The 26,869-nt window shown below is 33.8% G+C and overlaps 3 protein-coding genes across 3 annotated transcripts; all 3 read left to right on the top strand.

The window, feature by feature from the left end:
- Window positions 1–5,028: 5,028 nt before the first annotated feature.
- LOC131043057 (protein NRT1/ PTR FAMILY 2.13-like) lies at window positions 5,029–7,091 on the top strand. Its single transcript, XM_059210213.1, has 5 exons — window positions 5,029–5,096; window positions 5,304–5,388; window positions 5,575–5,650; window positions 6,079–6,296; window positions 6,498–7,091. Exons 1-5 carry the CDS (start codon window positions 5,029–5,031, stop codon window positions 7,089–7,091), a joined length of 1,041 nt encoding a protein of 346 aa, XP_059066196.1.
- Window positions 7,092–9,142: 2,051 nt separating this feature from the next.
- LOC131857543 (protein NRT1/ PTR FAMILY 2.13-like) lies at window positions 9,143–10,006 on the top strand. Its single transcript, XM_059210212.1, has one exon. It carries the CDS (start codon window positions 9,143–9,145, stop codon window positions 10,004–10,006), a length of 864 nt encoding a protein of 287 aa, XP_059066195.1.
- An 8,910-nt stretch (window positions 10,007–18,916) lies between these two features.
- On the top strand, window positions 18,917–26,504 carry LOC131043054 (protein NRT1/ PTR FAMILY 2.13-like). The gene is made up of 4 exons (XM_059210211.1): window positions 18,917–19,037; window positions 23,043–23,260; window positions 23,602–24,161; window positions 25,604–26,504. Exons 1-4 carry the CDS (start codon window positions 18,917–18,919, stop codon window positions 26,502–26,504), a joined length of 1,800 nt encoding a protein of 599 aa, XP_059066194.1.
- The last annotated feature ends 365 nt before the right edge of the window (window positions 26,505–26,869 follow it).

The raw sequence follows: 26,869 nt of genomic DNA, 5'->3' as shown, positions 1-26,869 counted from the left end.
TTGCAAGTGTTAGAAATCAAGGAGGGTCATGTGGAATGTTATTTCCTATTTCCACAGATTCTTGTGGAGGGGAGCCCATCTGAAAGGGGTAAGGCCTTCTCAGGTTTTGCTATGCCCATAATAAAGGATGTCGACAAGGGTATAAAAGGTGGTGGGTCCTCTCCTTCCTTGGTTGGAACAACCAGTAACAATTTCTAGGGGTGTTGGAAAGATCTTTTTAATAGTGGTCAATTTATTCCTACGAATGGGGTGTCTATTGAGCACTCCAAGAATGGAATGTACGTAAATATAAAAGACGCATCTTTAAATAGGTCCCTCGCTAAAATGGAGAGTGCACTGGTCAGGAAGTTTGTGTGCATACATCTAGAGATAGCTACAATTCATAAGTGGGCAACTCTTAGATGGGTAATTAAGGATAGCTTGTCAGTCTCTCCACTCCCCAAAGGTATGTTATGTTTATCCTTTTCTCTCAAGGATAATTTCCTGCATAACCTATCTTTGACTCCCTAGTTTTTTGGAAAGAAACAATATCTTCTTTGTAAATGACGCTTGGGCTCTAAGCCTAAGTTTCATCTAGATGGGGCTATTTTGACCTAGGTCAGTCTCCTGGGTCTCTCTTTGGAGTTTTGGGATGAAGAGATTATCGTAGGCATGGCCAATTTTTTCGGACAGTTCATTTCATTGAACTCTATCACTGAGAAAGGGTTGTAATTGGTGTATGTGCATTCTCGTGTGAGTATTGGCCTGGTTTGAATCTGCCTCTTTCGATTGAGTGGAAGTCCCACCCGGGCTCTTGGACTTAGCCTCTAGATTTTGAAAACTTCACCCCTTAATGTCAACTTTGTTATTCTTCTGGTCACCTTTCCAACAGGTTCCCTTCAGGAAAAAATAAAGCTCAGGTTCATAAGGCTAAAGGGAAGGTTCCAATGACTTCCTCCTTGACTTTTGAGGTGTGTAAGCCCATCTCTTAGCTCTCAGAGTCAACTCCTTTGTTAGGAAAGGAGGGAGCCACTGGTTTGGTTTTGTCTAGTTTGGATAATAAGGGTTACCTCCCTCTAGCTTTGAATCATGGTGTGGTTTCTCCCCTTGTAGAGGTTGCAAATTTTCCCCTTGAGGTCTTTCTTTAAATGTTACTTCCTCTCCCTAGCTTGAGTTACGGGTTGAAGGATATGGACTCTGATCCTAATATGGTGAAGGTTTCTTCTTCTCTCCTTATGTTACACATTGTTCCCTTCGTAGAATAGGTTTTTCTCAAGTAACATGCTCCCCTTGTGAATATATTTTTAGATGTTTCTCCCCCGGTCATTTCTCCTATTTAGGGGTTAGCCCCTTCTGATTTAGATTGTGGTGAAAATGAAACTTCCTTGTTAGTCTCCCCTCGAACCCCTATCCTTGGGAGGTCTCTTTGTAGCGTCGTAAATTGTACGCACTTGCTAGGGTGGTACAATTTCACACCTAGTTTAGCACCCGCCTTGGCGCATTTTGTATTTTGCATTGCATTTCCCCTTTAGCACTTAATTAATCAAATTAATTAGGTCTAAGGTCCTATTTTATCATCTCCTACATCATAAAGTTGGGCCCTTTCATTAAAGTGTGTCCTTTTCATTTTATTCTTCCAATACATCATTTAATCAAAAACCCTAATTAGGTCCTATTTCGAACTTGGGGGCTTGATTTCGGGGGTCAAAACATCTCGAAATCACCTGTAACTTTGGGATTCTCTCTAAAATCATCATATCCGACGGCCCTGGAAATTTGGTGAAAAGTTGTCGGGACCATGGCGCCCGGAGTGTACACGGTCTCGGACATTTTTCCCAAAATTTTAGGAGCACAATCCAATCATAAAATAAAGCTTAACCCCAAGAAATTGGCAGGATATTCAATCTCTAGGTCGGCCAAAAGTCGAAATTAAGACCTAGGGTTTCATATATAAGAGCTCTCTTTCTTCATTTGAAAGGATCAGAATTTTGTTTTCAGGGACCTTCTATGCAGCAAAAGAGAAGATCTTTGAAGACTTCAACAACATTCAACATCCTTCTATCAAGCATTTATCAATTTCATTCATCCATTTAGGGCTTGGAAGACATTGAAGAACAATAGGAGATTACCGACTGAAGATTGGCTTGTACTCCTCCCTTGAGGGTTGGGTATGATTTCATGTTGTTTTCATGTCTTTGCATAAGCTTCAATATATCCTTTATTCATGCTTTAGATCACTTTGCATCTTGACTTAGAGCATTTACATTATCATTTACAAGCAATTAGGGTTTACTTTCTAGGTTGCTCTAGTTTGCTTTCTTGCATTTAAGGACCTTGCACACACACTAGGTCTGCACACACAATACATTTTACAATACAACTTGGCTATTCGTGGAGGTGAAAATCACCGAAGCGGGGGTTTGACTAAGGCAAAACCCTATATAGCCGCCCACCACACCTTTTTAGATATAAGTGCAGGTTTCAGAATTCGGACGACGCCGCAAGTTACAGATCCGGAAGAAGCAGACGGAGACCAAACAACACACCAAATCTCAGAGCAAAAGACCAGGACAGGGGCATGGGGCGCCCTGGTCCTGCCAGGACAGGGGCGCTGGGTGCCCTGGTCCTCCTGACAGACAGCATTTTCAGCATTTTTGATAGCTTTTCAGAGTGCAAAACAGCAGTTTCTGGAGCAGTTTCAACAGCAGAATCAGGACAGTGGCACCCGCGCCCCCATCCTGAACATTTTCACTCAGATTTTAGCACCGGGTACGCATTTACATTCTTTTCTTGTCCTTGTGTTTACAGCTTTCCATTGTTTAAGTTCAATTCTGCAATCTTGTTATTAGTTCATACTTGCACTTTGGGGTTAGGGATTGAACTTGCATCATTTTATCTTTCAATTACAACAAAGGAATAGAAATCCTATTAGGTAGCCCGTGGCTCTCTCTTCCACAAAAAGAAGTAGCCAATTGTGTGATACCTCTAGGCTCTTTCGTATTCCACAAATGTGTGATTGAGAGTGAGATTAGGGCATGTTTGCTTAGTGTCACTTTTTCTCCCACACACTCTTCAAGTTATGAAAGGTGATGGCCTTTTTAAATATCATGCCTCTCCCACTCTCTTGAGCCCCCTCTTAGTTGGTGGCCAAAAGATTGTTGATGTAAGAAAGGATGTGAATATTGGTAGAAAGTCTGGGGAGATGAGGCAATTGAGTGTTGCTAGGGATGTGGCTAATGGTAACCAAAACACTTTGGAGTAGTTTTTCTCCCATAAACATAAGAAATGATCATTCTTTCTTGGAACATAAGGGGACTAAATGGCTCCCATAAATAGATCAAGGTTAAGAACCTAGTGAAAGAATTGAAGCGAGATATCCTGCTTCAAACTAAAATGAGTTTGATGCCTTTCTCAATGTTTGCAAATTCATTTGGCCTTTTTCAAATTCTATTGCTATGAATGCCAATGGTACTTCAGGGGGATTAGAAATTGTTTGGAATCCCCATAATATCTTTGGAATCCTAAGATATGAGGATAAAAACCATCAATGTGTGTAATTCAAGGATGAAATTTCTAAAGAGGATTGGAGACTTACGAATATCTATGCCCCAAACAATGTGGTGTTGAGGAGGGATTTATGGAACATGCTCCTCTCTTGGAAACCTCATTTTCAAGATGCTAAATGGATAGTTATGGGGGAATTAAATACCTCCTTGTTCCCCTCAAAGAATTTCGGGGGTGTTGCAGACTTTTCTAACCATATGCGGGGCCTTCATGATTTTTTGGCTAAATGAAAATTAATTGATTTGGAATTGGAAGACAAGGATTACACTTGGTCCAACCTTAGATTGGGAGATAGTCTTTTTAGGTGCACCTTGATTAGTGTGTGATCTCCTCTTCTTGGAATATTTTTTAATGTTATCACCTATCCTCCCAAATTCACTTTTGTTTAGATCATTGTCCTATTTATGTTCGTTGGGACTTAGGTAGACCAAGGACTAGCTTTCCCTTTCGATTTGAGATTATGTGGACCCATCATCCTAACTTTAAAGATTTGGTGGCTAAATTGTGGAATGCTAATATCCATTGCACAACAATGTTCAAGGTTACCTACAAATTGAGTTTACTCATATAATGAATGAATGAGAGTATTTTTAGATTTTCTAGGGAAAAAAATGAATGAATAAATAAAAATAATATTTTGAAATTATGGGAGGATAAAAATGAATTCAATTTAATAAATGGCTAAATGAGAGGATGATGTTTCCATAAAATATAAAATCAATTGATCAACGAAGAAAGTGTTTCTAAAACAAAATGGAGTTAACTATTGAGGGAAGATAGAGCTAACTAATGAGAAAAAAAAAAATTAAAAATATTGGAAAATGAATAATTAATTTTTATTCAAGTAAATAATTAAATATTATTTAATAATTAGATAAATAAATTAGTAAATAATAATCAATTATAAATACCAAAAATGGTGATAAAAAATGATAAATATGATAACTAATAAATTCTATGATAAATAATAATAAATGAATAAATTATAGATCGATGATTATTTAAATAATTTTAATATCTATAATCGCAAAAAAAAAAAAAATTAAAAAAATACATATATACAAGAGAACACAACTACATAAGGAAGTTCTACCAATCCAAAAAATAAATAAAAAATAAAAATTGAAAGACCCAATGAAACTGAATACAAAGAAACATTATATAATTGAATTTTAATTTAAACTATAAATTCACGTAACATCAAAGATGTTTCCAAACACCACAATCCATAAAAACTTAGCAAACATCAAGATGTCATCAGCAGATTTCAGTAGTAATCATTTTGTTACTTAAAAACTTTGAAGTTAGAATTCATTTCCATGGCAAAATAGGATCAGCCCGATCTACTTGAGATTAAATCACAAGATATTCTATGCCAGTAATGATTTAGAGAGGGTCATTACATCACTCGAATTGACAAGTAAAAACAATAATCATATTTTTTTCCTCGACCAACTAAAATGTTACAAGAGCCGATAAAAAAAAATGAATACTGTAAAACGCCAACCAGTAGATGATGAAATCCGTCCGACGCCGACTACTTCGGAATCAACGTAAATAAAGTAGGACATAGGATATACGATTTTCTAGTTATTTGCCGGCCGCAAACAGTTGAATTTTTCTCTGGATATTTTTTGCTAGTGACAGAGAAATGGAGAATGAATTGCATTATTATTCAGCCGATCTAATATGTTTTTGTTGGTAAAGTTTATTGGTATCTTTGTTTTTAAGATATATAGATTGGCATCTTTGTTTTTAAGATATGCAGAATCATCGCCTAATCGTGACTTTTCTGGTTTGTTATGGTTTGATATTACGATGATGACGGTGCAAAGTATATTTACAGTAATATAAAGTAGTGAGCTTCTTGATGAACTCTTTCATGCCTGTTACAAAAGTTTCTGACTAATTAGGGTTTGGTGTTGAGCAATTTGAAGAATGGAAGAGAAGAAATATTGGGGTAATATTCCCATTCTTAACCACTTTAATTGCTTTCATGCTCTGTCATGCACAAAAACGAATGATGTGCAGAGTGGTGATGGTGAAGATAAAAACTCGAGTAAAAAGAGAACAAAAGGAGGATGGAAAACCATGCCCTTTTTATTAGGTAAGCTTATTATTTTCCCCATGAAATATTCATAGCCACTGGTATTAACTTGTCTGAGGAGGTGCTCCAACTAAGTATATTGGTGTGCATTTTGAAAACTGTTTTTTTGGTTTCAATTTTCATGCAATAAAAGTATGGCTGCTGAAAGTTTGATTTGTTTAGATAGTTTATTGAAAATCATACTTACTTTTCTAATAGAATCTAGACATTGAAAGATTTGATTTGTATAGATAGTTCATTCGAATTCATATTCACTTTTTCAATAGAATTCATATTTTGAAATATTTTATTTGTTTTAATAGTTCATTGGAAATTTTTCACCCACTTACTAATGTGATTCAAAATGAATCCTATAAATTTAGAATGTGCTGATTAAATGGAAATTTATAAGTGATCTTTCACAATATGAAGAAAGATTTTATTTGCAGGACATGAGAGCTTGGAGAGGCTAGCACTAGGTGGGTTGCTGGCGAATGAGGTGGTCTATCTAAAAACGAAATACAATATGGAGATTGTTACAATTGTAAATTTGGAAAATATCATTTCTGGTACAACAAACTTGGCAACCTTAGGTGGCGCCTTTCTTGCAGATGCTTACATTGGTCGATTTCTAGCATTACTCATTGGCGCTTTCTCGAATTTAATTGTAAGTATGACTCTAAGACCCCTTTTTAAAAAAAAATTTCAACAAAATCTAATCTTGAATTAAAAGTTTGTTACTTGATTTTGGTTTAATATGATGTAATCCCATATTACTATAAACTATCTCTAAACTCTAAAATAGATTGCCCCGGATGAACCTAAAACAAAATTAATAAGTTTGATTTGTATCCATATTAATGTGCAGGGAACGATTCTATGGACTCTCACGGATCTAATCCCGAGAGTGCGACCACCAAAGTGTAGTGAGGTGCAAGCAAAGTTGAGAGAATGCATAAGTGCTTCCAGAGTACAGATGTTTTTTCTTGTGATGGCGATGGTTTTCATGAGCATTGGGTCAGCTACAATAAGACCAGCTGCTACGCCATTCGGGGCAGATCAGTTTGAACGAGGAGGAATTAAAACAGTCGAACAGAAGAAAGACCTTCAGAGTTTCTTTAATTGGTATTTTTTCTCAATGAGCTTGGTCAGTGTGGTGGCCAGTACTGTTATTGTTTATATTCAGAGCAATGTGAGCTGGACCTTGGGATTTGGTATCTGTGCTATACTCATGCTCATTTCATTAGTTGGCTTCCTTATTGGTGCACCCCTTTTCTACCGTGAAACGCCACAGGGCAGCCCTTACACAGGTATTGCACAGGTGATCATGGCGGCTTTCAGAAAGAGAAAATTATCTCTTCCCTCTGATCTGACACTGCTTTATTACGGTCAAAACAGCCCTAAAATCTCTATTACATCCAGATTCAGGTATCTACTATTCATACTCTCCCTTTCTGTATGATAAGAGTTTGTTTATTTTCAGTCAAGAAAGAAACTACTTAAAAGACATTAGTTTCTATGCTGATGTAATTTGAGAGCCTTTGGATTTTATTATCTGTATTATTTTTTATCAATAATTTGCATTATATTTTGTGATTCATCATCAGATTAGTGAGTTAGAGAAGAGGAAAAAATAAAATCATAGAATATGATTTGAAATGTTGATAGAAAATAAATATGTACAATCAAATGGATAAGCTCTCAGATTAAAAGAAAGTGTTTATTTTTAATTTAGTCAATCTTGAACTTTGTGTACCCTTCATCTTTCTACCACTCTTTTATCTTTCTAACCAGTCTTGTTCTACAAACTATCATCATTCTCCCACAACTATTCTCTTTCATTTTGATGATGGATAATGGAATGTGACTCGAAACTTGATGCAAAAATTCTTACACTGTTGAATCCAGAAATCAATTACAATCAACAATATGGACTGTGGAAATCTGATAAATTTAACTATTTAATTGTTTCAAAAATCACAAGAAACAACATAATTATAATGTAAGATGCAATTAAATATAATACTAGTATAGATACCTTAAATATATCTATCTAAAAACGTTAAGAGATATTAGTGTCGAGACACCTATGTTGAAATTATTATTGAGAAAGCTCTAACTTTTTTAAATAGATACATTTAATATAATAATAATAATAAATAATAAATAATAAATATAAGCTAAGATAATATAATATAAAAAAAAAAATATTAATAAAATAATAATTATCTATAGAACTAATATATACAATAATATTTTTAAACATACATTTCAAAAGTATCTCAAATATGTATATATTACATCCTTTTTTACTGATATTTCAATTTTTACTAACTTATTATTGCTTTGTGGTTCTATCTCTTGTTTGGACTAATTAAGATGTTATTTATTATCATTATTCTTTATTTTAAAAATATGTTTCTATTTTATTTTATATAAATAAAAAATTTATCTTTAAAAAAACATATTTTCTCAATATTTTTAGGTTTTAGTTTATTTGAATATGAATAAAATTTTTTATTATCTTAAAAAAAACACATATTATTTTAATATAGTATTTTGGAATAGACATTCTTTATCTAAAATTTTGTGAGTGAGGTTACAAAACAAGAGACCTCATCTTAATATAAACACTCAACAATAACATCTCAAAAGAATTTTAACTTTAATGACAAGAACAACATCACTACAACTTATCACACTAACTCAATCTAATAGGTTTTAACATACTGGAGAGGACTGAGTAGTTGAGCACGTTCCAATAGCTGTGATAACACTTGTTGATTTAATGACCAATATTTTTGACAATATTGTACCAATAGTTGTGACTTTAAAGTTGTTATTACTGATGATGACTACATGTAATTAAACGAAATGTATCCCTTAGATCTAAAAAGCAATGAATCATGTGATGTCACGTCAATGCACCAATAAAACATGACTTAGTGCACAATTATCGGTCTCATTTTTTTGGGCTGTTTTGGACACCCTAACAAAAACATGTTGATGTGACAGCATATTTGATGATGTGGCCCTGTAACCTTAGTTATAAGTTGGCGACTTGATGGTTAGCCTTAAACCACACACACTAAGCAGCATAGTAAGCTTAGAGAATGTTAGTCAACTCTGAGCGTTTTAACACTTTTAAGTCTAGAAATGTATTCTTAGTGTGACCACACACCTTAAACAACATATTAAGCCTAGAAAATGTCACTCATCTTTGAGTGTTTAACACTTTATGTCTAGAAATATAAGCTTAATCTGTGTGATTTAAGCCATTCCAGACTTACAATATAAACAAACTAATATGCAATATGAATTGTGGAAATCTCATAGCTTTAATTTGAAAATGATTTAAAATTTCTCCATCAACTACTAGATCTTCTCACTTATTTATTTCATCTTATTTCTCTACATAATACAATAAGGATTTCAGTCACTTCACTGACCTTGCCATTATGCAATTTGAAAACCAGTTTCCTCAACAAGGCCGCCATACCGACAGAAGGAGACATGCAACCGGACGGCACTGTGACTCGACCATGGAACCTCTCACCCATCCACAGAATAGAGGATTTGAAAATCCTAATTGCAATTCTACCCATGTTCTCTGTCAAAATCTGCAATTCAATTACATCACAGCAATCAACATATGCAGTTTTTCAGGCCCTCACAATGAACCGAAATGTGGGCTCCTCAAGCATCAAAGTGCCCGCAGCTTCCATCCATGTTGTCTCATCCTTGGTGGTCATTTTCTGGCTTCCACTCTACGACAAAGTGTTGGTTCCACTTACCAGGCGCCTCACAAAACAAGTAAGAGGAATTACACCACTTCAAAGAATGGGAGTAGGCTATGTATTTTCATTGATCTCAATGTTAGTTGCTGCTTTAGTTGAAGTGAAGAGACGAAATGTGGCCAAAAGCCATGGCCTCACAGATGACCCATCAGCCATAGCTCCAATTTCTGTGTTTTGGCTTGTCCCTCAGTTTTTTATACAGGGTCTGGCAAATTGCTTTCATGTAGTGGGTTCTCTGGATTTTTTCTATACTGAGTTTCAACCCAATTTGCGTAGCACAGCTATAGCGCTTTCCTCCATTATGTATGCGGTGGCGGACTATTTGAGCGTCTTTATGGTCACGCTTATTCACAGATTGACGGGTGGTAATGGGAAACCTAATTGGCTTGACAGTAACATCAACCGTGGGCGACTAGATTATTTCTACTGGCTCTTGTTGGTCATGGAGAGCATCAATGCTTTGTATTTCATGTTGCTTGCATATTTCTACAAGTATAGGGAGAATTTTGTGGTGGATGGCAGTGAAACGTCTGATGTGTCTGATGGCCAAGAGATGGTGTCTAAGAATATAAAAATATGATAAAGAGCGTCAATGTGTTATATTTCATGTTGCTTGAATATTTTTATATGTAGACAATATTTTGTGTCAGATGGCGATCCAACGTCTAACATGTTTGATGGTAAAAAGATTGTGTTTAAGCAAATAGAAATATGATAGAAACGACCAATGTGTTATATTTCATGTTGCTTGCATATTTTTACAAGTATAGACAAAATTTTGTGTCAGATGGTGGTGAAACATCCGATGGTCAAGAGATGGTGCCTAAGCAAATAGAAATATGATAGAGAACATCAATGTGTTATATTTCATGTTGCTTGCATATTTCTACAAATATAGACAAAATTTTGTGTCAGATGGCGGTGAAACGTTTGACGTTTTTAATGGTCAAGAGATGGTGTCTTAGCAAATAGAAATATGATAGAGAACATCAATTTATTATATTTCATGTTGCTTGCATATTTTTACATGTGTAGAGAGAATTTTGTGTCAGATGGTGGCAAAATGTCTCATGTGTCTGGTGGTCAAGAGATGACGTCTAAGCAAATAGATATATGATAGAGAGCATCAATGTTTTATATTTCATGTTGCTTGCATGTTTCTACATGTATAGAGAGAATTTTGTATCAGATGGCGGTGAAACATCTCACATGTCTGATTGTCAAGAGATGGCATCTAGGTAACTAGTAATATGATAGAGATCATCAATGTGTTATATTTTATGCTCCTTGCATATTTCTACAAGTATACAGAGAATTCTGTGCCATATGAGGATTAAATGTCTAACATGTCTGACAATAAAGAGATGGTGTCTAAGCAAATAGAAATATGATAGAGAGCATCAATCTATATTATATTTCATGTTGCTTCCATATTTCTACAAGTATAGAGAGAATTTTGTGTGAGAGGACGGACAAGAGATGACGTCTAAGAAAATAGAAGTATGATAGAATCTTGACTATAGTCTATCTAATTCTATTTCTATGTTATAAATTAAGAGGTTACATTTTATTAGTTGTTTTAATTTGTGTCTAAGTAAATAGAAATATGATAGAATTTTGACTATAATCTATCTAATTCAATTTATGTATTGTAAATGAAGAGGTTATATAGAAGGGGTTGTCTTTTAATTGGTGGCAAGGAACTGCAGGTAGATTTGTAGTTTTATGGATAACTTTTGTAAAATTGATTATATACAATTTTAAATTGATTTCAAGCTAAAGTTTAATGATAGGTCCTTAAGTTTTCAATCATTTACTTATATATAATGAATAAGACTAGGTTTTAAAGAGCGATTCTTTTTTTATTTTATAATGGTAAATAACAATGTTAATTAGTCTTATCTAAATACATCCTTAACTTATCAAACAATGTTATCAAAATTCAAGCTAAGAATTATGAATTAAAAGTAGAAAATAATTAATTTAATAAAAAATTAGAATTTGAAAGCTAGTAGCATAAATAGAATCAACAAATGATAAAAAACCTAGAAAATAAGTTTGGAAGACCCTGAGTTGCAACACCAACACATTGTAATTATTGTCCAATTTATGTACTATCTCTAAACACAAACATCTCTCTAGAATTTTTTTCAACTTACATATGCGAAGAAGAAAACATAAAGAGTAGACTATTGGGTGTGATAAGAAATGCATAACAACAAAGAAATCAACTAAAATTAACTAGTTTAAGTGAAATATTGAAGTACAATAAGAAAGATAAGAAACCTTTGTGTATTTGTGAAACTCCAAATGTATGTCTTGAGATGGAAGGAAAGATTTGGACTACTTGGGATCTTCCCTTTAAATCAAGCCCCTATTTTTTCATTTTCCCTTAGTAGATAGTTAATAGTTAATAATAGGAAATATTGGAGATAGGGTGTTCACTTATGCTTAAGTGTGAATAAGAATTAAGGAAAAACTAATGTAAAATGGAGAAATATTCTAGTGTACATAAGATTGAACAATAGGAGTTGATGAACAAAAAAGACTTTTCTAATAATAGGAAGGAAATGAATCATAAATAGAAAGAATATTATAAACAAAAATAAATAATTGAATTGTTCCCCAATGTGAAAAAGTGGCTAACTTTACCTTTTTAGTAAGAAGTAGTGATGGGGAAGAAGTTGAATATAAATTTTTTAACCAATGATAACCAAAATTCTTTACATGAAATATTTTACAAGAGATATTGTGGTTGATCAGATATTCAAATGGCCACAATGGTGCTTTAAAATAAAATAAAATTTAGCAATGTATGAGTCATTAGCAAAGTCTAAATAAGAGAGAAAAAAGAAGAGATGCATGCAAATAATGTTAGAAACTTGAGTTATGTTGAGCTATGTTGTCATTGATGTCAACCTATATGGTGATGTCATTGATGTCAGTATGTGTTGAAGAAGGTCCAAAAGTGAGTGTTTTGATGTTGTTGGGTGATTTGGTGGTGATGTTGAGTAAGTATGAGGTGTTCTAGAAGGTTGGTGTAGTGAAAGTTTCAATATGTAGAAAACAATATTTATATGGAGGAAAGAGTATTTAATGTCTAGTGGAAGAATGATTTGCATTCCTTTTATTTGATAAGAGTCTTGTGGTTTTGAATATAATTTTATGATCTCTGTATATTACACTATCAGGTTTTCATGTCATTTGTTGCTCAGATGGTAGAGTTAGTTATTGTTGTTTCTAGCATAGAGGTGTCTATTAGAACTAGTGTGGAGAATTCTTGGTGGTTTTCTAATATGTTGATTCAAGTTCTGTAGCATGGACGACATGTTTATTTGGTTTGTGTAGTGTTCCAGTTCAGTTTTTTGGTGCTAGTTTGATTGGCAAGTGAAGTTATGATATTCTGTATTTGGAATTGTCAATAATGTTGGCTTCTAGTTGATATGATTGGTTTCTCTTATTTGGATCATTCTCTTTTGGTCTAGATACACATCATAGGTTGAGTTTAAATGTTTATATGGGTTTCACTATGATGTGTATAGATCCATAGTGTGTATTTTTTATAGGAGGATTGTGTTGGGCTGACTGGTTAATGTGCTTTATTGTTTATCTACCTATTTCATTTGAGGTTGACTTTGGAGGATGTGTTAGTGTCTGTGGTTCATTGGAATTATGTGAAATGAATGTGTTGTGATGTGTTTGGGTCCACTTTATCTCCTAGAGTAGACAACATTATGCATTACTGGTTTGAGTGGCCTAATTCATGTAATATTGTATATTATATTTGTGGCTGACCTAGTTGAGGGTTTTAGTGGGTGATCTTGTATATATAGATGTCTGGTTGTATGATTTGAGGTATGAAACATGTCTTAATTGATGTGAAGTGGATGTGAATGATTTGCAAGTATATTTGGTTTGAAAGTTAGTTTATGAAGAAATTTGTTGATGATATCTTCAATGTGATAGGATTTGATGTCAGATGTGTTTTCTATGACATTGATCACTTGACAAATTGGATCAAGGATAATTTCATGATAAAGGGATCTTGTTTTCTTCAATTCATCTATTCCCTACACATGTTAGAAGATTATGTGTTTCTTTTTGTAATTTGCATAGTCATTTGTATCTTGCTCTAAGATAGTGAGTCTCAACATTGAAAGTTCTTATTGTATCTTACCCTAAGGTTGTGTTCCTTAGTGTTGCAAGTCTTATTAGGTGCTATGAGATCCTTGGACTTGAGCCTAAAACATTGTAATTAGTTATTCATATTGTGAGTGTGATTCTCACTACAATTTTTCCTTATTTAGGTTTTTCCATGTAAATCTAGTGTTCATGTGTTTATTGTGCATTGCGCTTTCATGATTCATAATTGCAATAATAAATTAATTGTGGTTTCAAGTTTAAAGGGTCAAAAGTAGAGTATTTTGAGGTCGAGAGTGATTCACCACCCCCTCTTATTCTTGTGGTGTGTTCAACTATTGGTATCAGAGTGAGGTTCCTCTTAGTGTAGCTTAACTACTTGGGGAAGATCTAGAATGGAATAGGAATTCAGTTAGAAAATCAGTGAAGTTTGATGGCACAAATTACTCCTATTGGAAGGAAATGATGGAAAATCATTTGGAATATCCATCGACTAGAATATGGGATATTATCAAGATAGGGTATACTGCTATGACAAATGGTCATCAAACTCCAAATTAGATCAAGACACGTGAGAATAATGCTAAGATGAGAGTTGCAATTATTAATTGCCTAAGTGTTTCAGTATTTTGAAAGGTTATGGGCCAAAAACAAATCAAATTTAAAGTATAGAAAATATATGTAGTGACAATTAATAAAGATAGTGCCAAAAATGTACAATGTCCCTACATCATCTTTATAATAATGATGATAAGAGAACAAATGCTTCCCATACTAGACAAAAAAAAATGTTTAACTTAAATTTATTAAGAATATTAAAATAGTGAATGAAAAAATAATCACATATCATAGAACTCGCATTCTATCTATTATATATTCAAATACCCCTTTTCGCAAAATAATTAAGAATTGAGGTAGTCTATCCTTTACTAAGAAAATGTCTAATAATGATTTTTTTTAAGACACTAAAACTACGTCATAATGAATATTTGTCGACCATTAATTAAAACGAGAACGGTATTACTATTAGTCCAGTTTAATATGTTTTTCTCGTTGTATAGAGATCGAAGAGCGTGACGTTAGTTTCCTTCTTTATTTATAGGCATGCAATCGGTCGCTCTTCTTGGATGTTACTGCTATTTCGCATAAAGAGAGAAATAAAAATAACAAATCATAATGACTTAAAAGCCAAAAGATTGCATAGAACATTGAATTCTATCTAGTATCCACAAGACCAAATCTATAACATTTCTTTTGAACTATACTTCTGATAGATGTCATAACCTGGAGTTTTCTCATCTTTGATCAATTGAGAAGTAGGATGAAAAGAGGCCCAAAAGAAATGAATAGAAGCAGTGTGATCAGAATCATCCCTGCACTAAAAGTAATGTTCCCTTATACAAATAGAAATAATGATAACCATCCACCCAACCTGACAAGCAATGCAACACTGGACATGAGATCAAAATTCAAAGCAGCTTCATTTCCTAATTGTGAATTTTCTTGCCCTAAAACCATGACTCTGTATTGCAAGTCAGTTAATTAATGGCAGTTGACTATACTCAATAAGAGAAAGATATGGCTAACAGATTATTTCTTTTATAATCAATGGAAAAGGAGTAAAAAGTCCAATTGCTAGAGTGCAAATTTAAACCTCCCTATAAAATAATACCCATAATTATGGATACTTGCATACCTTATTTTTCAATACCTAAGGCATTAGCTCTTTGTGGGTCATTGGAAAAGAAAAGATAATAGCTTTCCATGTAAGGTTGCTTCGGGGGTAGAAAAACATTTTTTTGTTAACTGATGTCAAACTCTGGCTTATGAATAATTACATAAAATCATGAGTCCTAAGAAATTCAAGTAAACTATTCTAATGGCTTACATCATTGTTTGTGATATACTGGATGCATTAGAATAAATTTATGACCCCAAGTTGCATTAAAGTGAATTGAAAGGAATTGACTAATGAGTTTGCTTGGATGTGCAGACTGTTATCCACTAGAATGATGAAGCAATTTGTAAGTAACAAATTGATTCATGATGAGTACTACTCTGGTACCTTATATTAATCTCCTTGTTGTATGTTCATAAATCTGAAAGTCAACATCCTTTTGGTGCATGCTAAAGTAGGAGATTTGGAACTGATTATAGAGATCCACCAAAATACTTTTATAGCTCAGGGAAGTGCATATAGGGCAAATGTACTATGGATAAAATGTCAAATAAAACTTGCAAATGAAAATAATTTAAAGCAATATAACATCATAGATACCATAATAAATGTTTCAAAAACACCTAGCATGTTTGTAAAAATCAATCAAAATGCTATTTGTTATGATGCCCTGTAAATAAAAATATAGATTAAAAACCCATTCTCCATTTCAAACAAAAGGACAATGCTGAAATAGAAAATACTGACTGATTTTAAAAAAGAATGCCTACATTCTTAAAAAATTCTATCCCAAAGAACTAATGCAAAAAAATGAGATAGTTCTAGGTGCAAATTAATATACCTTTCTTGACAAACCTTGGAATCTTCAAGTTTTGCTAAGGAACAAAATTCAACAAGTTCCCTAAATTGGATTTATAAAGATTTCAGGAATCTCTTAACAAATATTTTTCCAAAAAGTAGATATTAAGTGCATAAATATCATTACAACCTACATATACATTTTTAAGATGAGATACAAGGCAAAAAAAAGAAGAGAAAACAATGTCTCAATATTAAAAAATGGAACTCTCTCAGAAGGTTTATAGATGTTATCCAATTTATTTGATAATTAACAAACTCTATTACTCAAAATTTTGTGGCTACACAAGTCTGGCCTCCTAGAGATGTAAATGAAGAGATTCACGTCTTTTGTATCATCCATGCACATCCTAACACTTCAAAATAGAGTTCTTATGGAACCGAATTAATTTTGTAATATCTTGTAGATTCTTCAAACACATGCAAAGAAGTAAATTGCAACTACAAAAAGATTTAACACACAAACATAAAATCTTTATTGAAATTTAAAAATAGATTACATCTTGCAACCCATCGTTAAAACAATACAATTGGCAGTCTTTTATAGAGGTTGCAACCTCTTAGAACAAATAGTTCTCTCCTATATTTAGATTGATTACATTTCATGCATTCAACTTGCATTATTCAAATAAAAATTAATTAATTGAGTCTCTAAAAATAATTAACTAAATAAAACTATAAATAATCTCCTAAAAATAAAACAATACATGTGAGTGCACATGCTTTATTCCAATAAAAATAAAATTAAACTAATAGTCCAAATAAAAAACTAAAAATGGTTTTCTTGTTGTGCATGGAAAGAAACTGGATTTTCAAAATTGAAGCTGGAGCTGCATGCATGATCACAACATAAATTGTCTTCATACTCCCCCTTGATGTTGAGACTCACAAATTGATTATGAAGAGACATTTGCACTAGTAGCAAGACAGGAGACCATTAGAATGTTGATTTCATTAGCAACTCAGAAGAAGTGGAGCATACATCATATGGATGTGAAAAATGCCTTCTTGAATGGGTACTTAAAAGAGGAAGTATATGTGGAGCAGCCACAAGGTTTTGAAGTGGAAGGAAAAGAGCATCATGTCTATAGGTTGAAGAAGGCTTTGTATGGCCTCAAGAAAGCACCAAGAGCGTGGTATGCACAGGATATATGTTGAAGAAATTTGATATGACTGATTATAATCGTTCCTCCACTCTAAGTGCTCATAGAGTTGTGTTATGTAGAGATGAAGGTGTTGATTTAGTTGATGAGACATCTTATATAAGTATTGTGGGGAGCTTGATATTTCTGATCCACACAAGGCTTGATATTGCATATTTAGTTTCACTTGTTTCAAGGTATATGACAAATCCATCAGAAATACACATGAAGGCAACCAAGAGGATTTTGAGGTATGTGAAAGGGATTTTAAATTTTGGTATTCATTACTACTCTTCTGAAAAGTTCAATCTTGCTGGCTTTAGTGATTCTGATTGGGGAGGTAGTATGGATGACCGTAAGTCTACATCTGGTAATTGTTTCTCTTTTGGTTCTGCTCTAATACCATTTGTAGATTCTTCAGACACATGCAAATAAGTAAATTGCAACTACAGAAAGATTTAACACACAAACAAAAAATCTTTATTGAAATTCAAGAATAGATTACATCTTGTGAGCCATCATTAAAGCATTACAATTGGCAGTCTTTTACACAAGTTGCAACCTCTTAGAACAAATAGTTCTCTCCTAGATTTAGACTGATTACATTCCATGCATTCAACTTGCATTATTCAAATAAGAAATAATTAATCGAGTCTCTAAAAATAATTAACTAAATAAAACTATAAATAGTCTCCTAAAAATAAAACAATACATGTGAGTGCACATGCTTTATTCCACTCTAAAAAACAATTAAACTAATTGTCCAAATAAAAAACTAAAAATAGTTTTCTTGTTGTGCATGGAAAGAAACTGGATTTCCAAATTGAAGTTGGATCTGCATGCATGATCGCAACATCAATTGTCTTCATATCCAGAGGTGATAACAGATATTTCTTTTTTAGAATAAATATAATGTTAACTTTATTATAATGACTAGATGGAACTTCATTTACAATTTTAATCTTTAGATATATGATTTTCTTTATAATACATGATTGTATTATTGTTTATCACTAATTTTTCAATTTGTGTTCCTTTTTCAAAATATTTAAGTTGAAGTCAAAGTGGTATTAAAATACATCTTTTTTACCTTGTTTGATTATAGTTAAGTGGTGGACACCTATGTGTCTTTATGTTTTACTTACCAACTCTTAATAAATGTTTACAAAGCATACATGAGATAATGGAAATGCATCCATAGATTAACCTCCACATATCAAAACAATACTCATATGTTTGAAAATGTGGTATGCGAGCAGTGGGTGGGAATTGTCTGGTGTGGGCCTGAAGGAGTTGGGAAAGGATGGCAAGGCTAAGGATTTGGCTGAGAATGAGGTAAAAGGGGTTTTGAAAGAATTAGATATCAAGCATTATCATGTGGATTGTTATTACTTGTTTCTAGAGATTCTTGTGGAGGGGAGCCCATGTGAAAGGGGCGAGGCCTTCTCAAGTTTTGTTATGCCCATAGTAAAGATGTCAACAAGGATATAAAAGGTAGTGGGTCCTCTCCTTCATCCGTGGGAACAACTAGTAACAATTGCTAGGGGCATTGAAAATATCTCTTTAACAATGGTCAATTCATTCCTATGGATAGGTTGTCTATTGAACACTCTGAGAATGGAACATGCATGTAGATATAAAAGACACATCCTTCAATAGTTGCTTGGCTAAAATGGAGACCACATTGGTTGGGAAGTTTGTGGGAAAACATCCAGAGATAGCTACAACCTATAAGTGGGCATTTGTTAGATGGGTTATTAAGTATAATCTGTCAATCTTTGTGCTCCCTAAAGGTATGTCATGCTGCTCCTTTCTCTCTCAAGGATGATTTCCTTCATAGCCTATCTTTAGGTCCCTAGTTTTTTGGGAAGCAACAACATCTTCTCTGTAAATCAAACTCGAGTTTTAAGCCTAAGTTTCATTTGTCTAGGGATATTCTGACCTGGGTCCGTCTCCTGGACCTCTCTTTGGATTTTTGGGATGAAGATATTATTACAAGCATGGCCAATTTGTTATGATAGTTCATTTCCTTGGACTCTATCACTAAGAAAAGGTTGTAATTGGTGTATGTGCATTCCTGTGTGAATATTACGCTCGGTTTGACTCTAACTCTTTCAATTGAGCGGAAGTCCCACCTGGGCTCTTGGACTCAGCCTCTGGAGTTTGAAAAATTGACCCCCTTCTATCAACTTTGTTCTTCTCCTAGTCACCTTTCTAACGGTGCACTTCAGGGAAAAAACAAGCTCAGGTTCTTAAGGTTAAAGGGAAGGTTCCAACATCTTCCTCCTTGGCTTCTAAGGTGTGTAAGCTAGTCTCTCAATTCTTGGAGTCAAATCATTTGTTAGGAAAGGAGGGAGCCACTAGTTTGTTTCTCTCTAGTTTGGATAATGAGGGTTCCCTTCAGGCTCTAGCTTTGAATCATGGCATAGTTTCTCCTCTTGTAGGGATTGTGTATTCTCACATCGAGGCCTTTCTTGAAATGTTACTTCCTCTCCCTATCTTGAGTTGTGGGTTGGAGGATATGGACTATGATCCTAATATGGTGAGGGTTTCTTCTTCTCTCCTTTGTTGGAGTTTTACATTAATGTAGGTTACTTTTATCTAGTTTAGGTTAATAAATAAATTAAAATAATTGTTAATCAACTGGGAAGTTACTTTCTTGTAAGGGAGTTTTGGTAGTTTTGTATGGGAATAATGGATTTATATAGCTCTGATGTTGATCAATGTAATGATCATTTGATTGTATCTCATTGAATATGAATTTTATATCAGTTTGTTTTTTCTTCTGCATTAATGATTTGATATCCATTTTCTCCTCATCCTTATGTTCAATATTTTTCCCTTTGTAGAATCGGTTTTTTCTCAAGGAATATGCTCCTCTTGTGGATTTATTTTTCAATGTTCCCCCCAGGTCATATCTCCTATTCAGGGGTTGGCCCACTTTGGTTCAGATTGTGATGAGATTGAGACTTCCTTGTTAGTCTCCCCTTGGATCCCTATCCCGAGGAGGTCTCTTGAAGTTATGAAAGGTGGTAACCTTTTGAAATCCCTTTCCTCTCCCCCTCTCCCGATCCCACTCTCAATTGGTGGCCAAAATATCATTGATGTCGGAAAGGATGTGAAGACTGACAAAAAGTCTACAAAGGAGACGAGGCAATTGAGTGCTTCTAGGGATGTGGCTAATGGTAGCCAAAGCACTTTGAAGTAGTTTTTCTCCCATAAACATAAGAAATGATCATTATTTCTTGGAACATATGGGGGCTACATGGTTCCCATTAATAGATTCTGGTTATGAACTTGGTGAAAGAATTGAAGCTAGATATCTTTTTTCTACAAGAAACTAAATGAGTTTGACACCTTTCTCAAGGCTTGCAAATTCATTTTACCTTTTTCAAATTCTATTGCTATGAATGTTGGTAGTGCTTCAGAGGGATTAGGAATTGTGTGTAAACCCCATAATCTTTCTGGAATCCTAAGATATGAGGATAAACACTATTAATATATGGACTTCAAGGATGAGATTTCTAAAGAGGAATGGACACTTATGAATATTTATGCCCCAAACAATGTGGTGTTGAGGAGGGATTTATGAAACATGCTCCTCCCTTTGCAACCTCATTTTGAAGATTCTAAATGGTTAGTTATGGGGAACTTCAATACCTTCTTGTTCTCCTCAAAGAAATTGGGGGGTGTTGTAGACTTTTCTGACCACATGCAGGACCTTCATGATTTGTTGGCTAAAGGTAAATATTTATTGATTTGGAATTGGAAGAAAGGAATTACACTTGGTCTGACCATAGATCAAGATATAGTCTTATTCAGGTGCACCTTCATTGGTGTGTGATCTCCTCTTCTTGGAATATTTTTGAGTGTTGTCACCTTCCTCCCAGATTGGCTTTGGTTCAGATCATTGTCCTATTTATGTTCGATGGGACTTAGGTAGACCAAGGACTGTATTTCCCTTTTGATTTGAGATTATATGGACCCATTATCCTAAGTTTAAATATCTAGTGGCTCAATGATATTCGAATGCTAATATCCATGGCACAACCATGTTCAAAGTTACCTGCAAATTGAATTTACTGATATAGTGAATGAATGAGAGTATTTTTAGATTTTCTAGGGAAAATAAAATGAATGAATAAATAAAAATAACATATGAGAGGATAAACATGAGCTATTCAACTTAATTAATGGCTAAATGAGAGGATGATGTTTCCATAAAATACAAAATCAATTGATAACTATTGAGTTTTAACTAACAAGACAAAGAATTTTAAAAAATATCAGAAAATAAATAATTAAGTCTTATTCAACTAAATAATTTTAATATCTACAATAATAATAATAATAACAATAATAATAATTTAAAATTTAAACACATATACAAGAAAAAACAACAACTTAAGAAGCTCTACCAAACCAAAACAATATGGGAGACCCAATGAAACTGAATACAAAGAAACATTATATAATTGAATTTTAGTTTAAACTATAAATTCACGTAACATCAAAGATGTTTCCAAACACCACAATCCATAAAAACTTACCAAACATCAAGATGTCATTAGCAGATTTCAGTAGTAATCATTTTGTTCTTTAACAACTTTGAAGTTAGAATTCATTTCCATGGCAAAATAGGATCAGCCCGACCTACTTGAGATTAAATCACAAGATATTTTATGCCAGTAATGATTTAGAGAGGGTCATTATATCACTCGAATTGACAAGTACAAACAATAATCATATTTTTTTCCTCGACCAACTAAAATGTTACAAGAGCCGCCCAAATAAAAATGAATACTGTAAAACGCCAACCAGTAGATGATGAAATCCCTCGCACGCCGACTAATTTGTAATCAACGTCGATAAAGTAGGACATAGAATATACGATTTTTCTAGTTATGGCCGGCCAAACAGTTGAATTTTTCTCTGGATATTTTTTGCTAGTGACAGAGAAAACGAGAATGACATTATTATTAAGTCGATCTAATATGTTTTTGTTGGTAAAGTTAATTGGTATCTTTGTTTTTAAGATATGCAGAATCACCATCTAATTGTGACTTTTCTGGTTTGTTATGGTTTGATATTACGTCGATGATGACGGTGCAACGTATATTTACAGTAATATAAAGTAGTGAGCTTCTTGATGAACTCTTTCATGCCTGTTACAAAAGTTTCTGACTAATTAGGGTTCGGTTTTGAGCAATTTGAAGAATGGAAGAGAAGAAATATTGGGGTAATATTCCCATTCTTAACCACTTTAATTGCTTTCATGCTCTGTCATGCACAAAAACGAATGATGTGCAGAGTGGTGATGGTGAAGATAAAAACTCGTGTAAAAAAAGAACAAAAGGAGGATGGAAAACCATGCCCTTTTTATTAGGTAAGCTTATTATTTTGCCACTGGTATTAACTTGTCTGAGGAGGTGCTGCAACTAAGTATGTTGGTGTGCATTTTGAAAACTATTTTTTGGGTTTCAATTTTCATGCAATAAAAGTATGGCGGGTGAAAGTTTGATTTGTTTAGGTAGTTCATTGAAAATCATGCTCATTTTTATAATAGAATTTACATATTGAAAGATTTGATTTGTTTAGATAGTTCATTGGAAATCATATTCACTATTCTAATAGAATTCACATATTGAAATTTTTTATTTTTTTTAGATAGTGTATTGGAAATCATGCACCCATTTGTTAGTGTGATTCCAAATGAACCTAGACAAATTTAGAGTGTGTTGATTAAATGAAAATTTATACGTGATGCTTCACAATATGAAGAAAGATTTTATTTGCAGGACATGAGAGCTTGGAGAGGCTAGCACTTGGCGGGTTGCTGGCAAATGAGGTGGTCTATCTAAGAACGAAATACAATATGGAGATTGTTGCAATTGTAAATTTGAAAAATATCGTTTCTGGTACAACAAACTTGGCAACCCTAGGTGGCGCCTTTCTTGCAGATGCTTACATTGGTCGATTTCTAGCATTACTCATTGGTGCTTTCTCCAATTTAATTGTAAGTATGATTCTAAGGCCTCTTTCTTAAAAGAATTTAAACAAAATTTTTATTTTGAATAAAAAATTTGTTGCCTGATTTTGACTTAATAGGATGTAATCCTGTATACTATAAACTATATCTAAACTCAAAAATAGATTGCTCTGGATGAACCTAAAGCAATCTTTTTCTTTTGTATTTTTAAGTTTTTTCATGGACCTAAAAACTAGTGGAGTAGACTCGAACCAAAGACCTCCCCTGAGACTCACAGCTAACCACAGCACTGTGGGGTCATCCCCGAACTCATCCCCGAACTTAAAGAAAAATTAATAAGTTTGATTTGTATCCATATTAATGTGCAGGGAACGATTCTATGGACTCTCACGGATCGAATCCCGAGAGTGCGACCACCAAAGTGCAGTGAGGCGCAAGCAAAGTTGAGAGAATGCATAAGTGCTTCCAAAGCACAGATGTTTTTTCTTGTGATGGCGATGGTTTTCATGAGCATTGGGTCAGCTACAATAAGACCAGCTGCTACGCCATTCGGGGCAGATCAGTTTGAACGAGGAGGAACTAAAACAGTCGAACAGAAGAAAGACCTTCAGAGTTTCTTTAATTGGTATTTTTTCTCAATGAGCTTGGTCAGTGTGGTGGCCAGTACTGTTATTGTTTATATTCAGAGCAATGTGAGCTGGACCTTGGGATTTGGTATCTGTGCTATTCTCATGCTCATTTCATTAGTTGGCTTCCTTATTGGTGCACCCCTTTTCTACCGTGAAACGCCACAGGGCAGCCCTTACACAGGTATAGCACAGGTGATCATGGCGTCTATCAAAAAGAGAAAATTATCTCTTCCATCCGATCTGACCCTGCTTTATTACGGCCAAAATAGTCCTAAAGTCTCTATTACATCCAGATTCAGGTATCTACTATCATAGTCTCCCTTCTCTATGATAGGAGTTTGTTTATTTTCAATCATCAAAGAAAGAAACTATTAGGTTTCTATGATCTAGGTCGATGTAATATGAGAGTTTTTGGATTTTATTATGTGTATTTTTTAATCAATATTTTAAATTATATTTTGTGATTCATCATTAGATTAGTGAGTTAGAGAAGAGAAAAGAAAAGAAAATCATAGTTTTCATAAAATATGATTTGTAACTTGATAGAAAACAAATACACAAAATCAAATCTAGAAGCTCTCAAATTAAAAGAAACTATTTATATTTATTTTTTTCAATCTTGAACTGTGTGCTCCCTTCACCCTTCTACCCTTATCTTACTAACTAACAACATAGTTATACTGTAGTGTAATTAAATATATAACTAGAACTAATTTCTTTTAATATGTCTAGTTATACTGTCAAAGACTTTTATAATCATAAGATAATAACACGAGGCCTTCACTTGAACATCACGTGCATTCATGGCATACTAAAACATAAGAGATATTAGTGTCGAGACACTTATGTTAAAATTATTATTGAGAATAGCTAAACATCTTGAGACTAAAACTCTCAACATCTTTTAAATAAATGTATTTAATATAACAAAATATTAAGTAAGATATTATAATATAGAGAAAAAATAATATTACTATATTAATAAAAATATAATTACCTATATAATTAATCTATACAATAATATTTTTAAGCATACATTTTAAAAATATCTCTTGAACTCTTCTTCATAGATTTTTTAAAATATAAGTATGCTAGTTGAAATATGTATATATTAGATCCTATTTTAAATTTTACTAATTTATTATTGTGTTGTGGTTCTATTTCTTATTTGGACTAATTAAGATGTTATTTTGTTCTTTAATTTAAAGATACATTTCTAATTTATTTTGAATATAAATTAAAAAAAATATCTTAAAAAAAACATAATTTCACAATAATTTTAGTTTTTAGTTTATTTTGAATATGATGAAACCTTTTTATTATCTTAAAAAATAAAAACACATAATATTTTAATATAGTTTTTGGGAGTAGACATTCTTTAATTAAAATTATGTTCAGCAAGGTTACAAAACATTAGACCTCATTCTGATATAAACACTCAACAATAACATTTCAAAAGAGGTTTCAGGAGTGGCAAAAACTACTCTGTAAAGATCCGCTGAGGTGGTGTGCTCGCGGGCTTCATATCCTTTGCTGGACTGCCATGCTTATAGGTCTGGACCTCCATAAAAAAAAATTGAACTTTAATGACAAGAACAACATCACTACAACTTATCTTACTAACTCAATCCAATATTTTTCAACATAATTCATGACATTTCTTCCATCTTGTTTGTCTGCATAATACAAGAAGGATTTCAGTCACTTAACTGACCATGCCATTATACAATTTGAAAACCAGGTTCCTGGACAAGGCCGCCATACTTACAGAAGGAGACATGCAAGCGAACGGCACTGTGGCTCGACCATGGAACCTCTCACCCATCCATAGAATAGAGGATTTGAAAATCCTCATCGCAATTCTACCCATGTTCTCTGTCAAAATCTGCAATTCAATTACATCACAGCAATCAACATATGCAGTTTTCCAGGCCCTCACAATGAACCGAAATATGGGCTCCTCAAGCATCAAAGTGCCCGCAGCTTCCATCCATGTTGTCTCATCCTTGGTGGTCATTTTCTGGCTTCCACTCTACGACAGAGTATTAGTTCCACTTACAAGGCGCCTCACAAAACAAGAAAGAGGAATTACACCACTTCAAAGAATGGGCATAGGCTATGTATTTTCATTGATCTCAATGTTAGTTGCTGCTTTAGTTGAAGTGAAGAGACGAAATGTGGCCAAAAGCCATGGCCTCACAGATGACCCATCAGCCATAGCTCCAATTTCTGTGTTTTGGCTTGTCCCTCAGTTTTTTATACACGGTCTGGCAAATTGCTTCCATGTAGTGGGTTCTCTGGATTTTTTCTATACTGAGTTTCAACCCAATTTGCGTAGCACAGCTATAGCGCTTTCCTCCATTATGAATGCGGTGGCGGACTATTTGAGCGTCTTTATGGTCACGCTTATTCACAGATTGACGGGTGGTAATGGGAAACCTAATTGGCTTGACAGTAACATCAACCGTGGGCGACTTGATTACTTCTACTGGCTCTTGTTGGTCATGGAGAGCATCAACGCTTTGTATTTCATGTTGCTTGCATATTTCTACAAGTATAGGGAGAATTTTGTGGTGGATGGCGGTGAAACGTCTGATGTGTCTGATGGTCAAGAGATGGTGTCTAAGAAAATAGAAATATGATAGAGAGCGTCAATGTGTTATATTTCATGTTGTTTGTATATTGTCATTTGGCGATCTAACGTCTAACATGTTTGATGGTAAAAAGATTGTGTTTAAGCAAATAGAAATATGATAGAGATGGCCAATGTGTTATATTTCATGTTGCTTGCATATTTTTACAAGTATAGACAGAATTTTGTATCAGATGGTGGTCAAATGTCTCACATGTTTGACGGTCAAGAGATGACGTCTAAGGAAATAGAAAGATTATAGAGAGCATCAATGTGTTATATTTCACGTTGCTTGCATATTTCTACAAGTAAAGAGAGAATTTTGCGTCAAATGGCAGCAGTGAAATGTCTGACGTGTCTCATGGTCAAGAGATG

The sequence above is a fragment of the Cryptomeria japonica genome, chromosome 8, assembly GCF_030272615.1.
Source record: "Cryptomeria japonica chromosome 8, Sugi_1.0, whole genome shotgun sequence".
Taxonomy (NCBI): domain Eukaryota; kingdom Viridiplantae; phylum Streptophyta; class Pinopsida; order Cupressales; family Cupressaceae; genus Cryptomeria; species Cryptomeria japonica.
This window is presented reverse-complemented; position numbering and strand designations above follow the sequence as displayed.

Coding starts and splice junctions, on each gene's coding strand:
- LOC131043057 (XM_059210213.1), top strand. CDS start 5,029: ATGAATACTGTAAAACGCCAACCAGTAGATGATGAAATCCGTCCGACG. Junction 5,651..6,078: donor AACCATGCCCTTTTTATTAG/GTAAGCTTATTA, acceptor TTTTATTTGCAG/GACATGAGAGCTTGGAGAGG. Junction 6,297..6,497: donor GCGCTTTCTCGAATTTAATT/GTAAGTATGACT, acceptor ATTAATGTGCAG/GGAACGATTCTATGGACTCT.
- LOC131857543 (XM_059210212.1), top strand. CDS start 9,143: ATGCAACCGGACGGCACTGTGACTCGACCATGGAACCTCTCACCCATC.
- LOC131043054 (XM_059210211.1), top strand. CDS start 18,917: ATGGAGACCACATTGGTTGGGAAGTTTGTGGGAAAACATCCAGAGATA. Junction 23,261..23,601: donor GTGCTTTCTCCAATTTAATT/GTAAGTATGATT, acceptor ATTAATGTGCAG/GGAACGATTCTATGGACTCT. Junction 24,162..25,603: donor TCTATTACATCCAGATTCAG/GTATCTACTATC, acceptor TTTGAAAACCAG/GTTCCTGGACAAGGCCGCCA.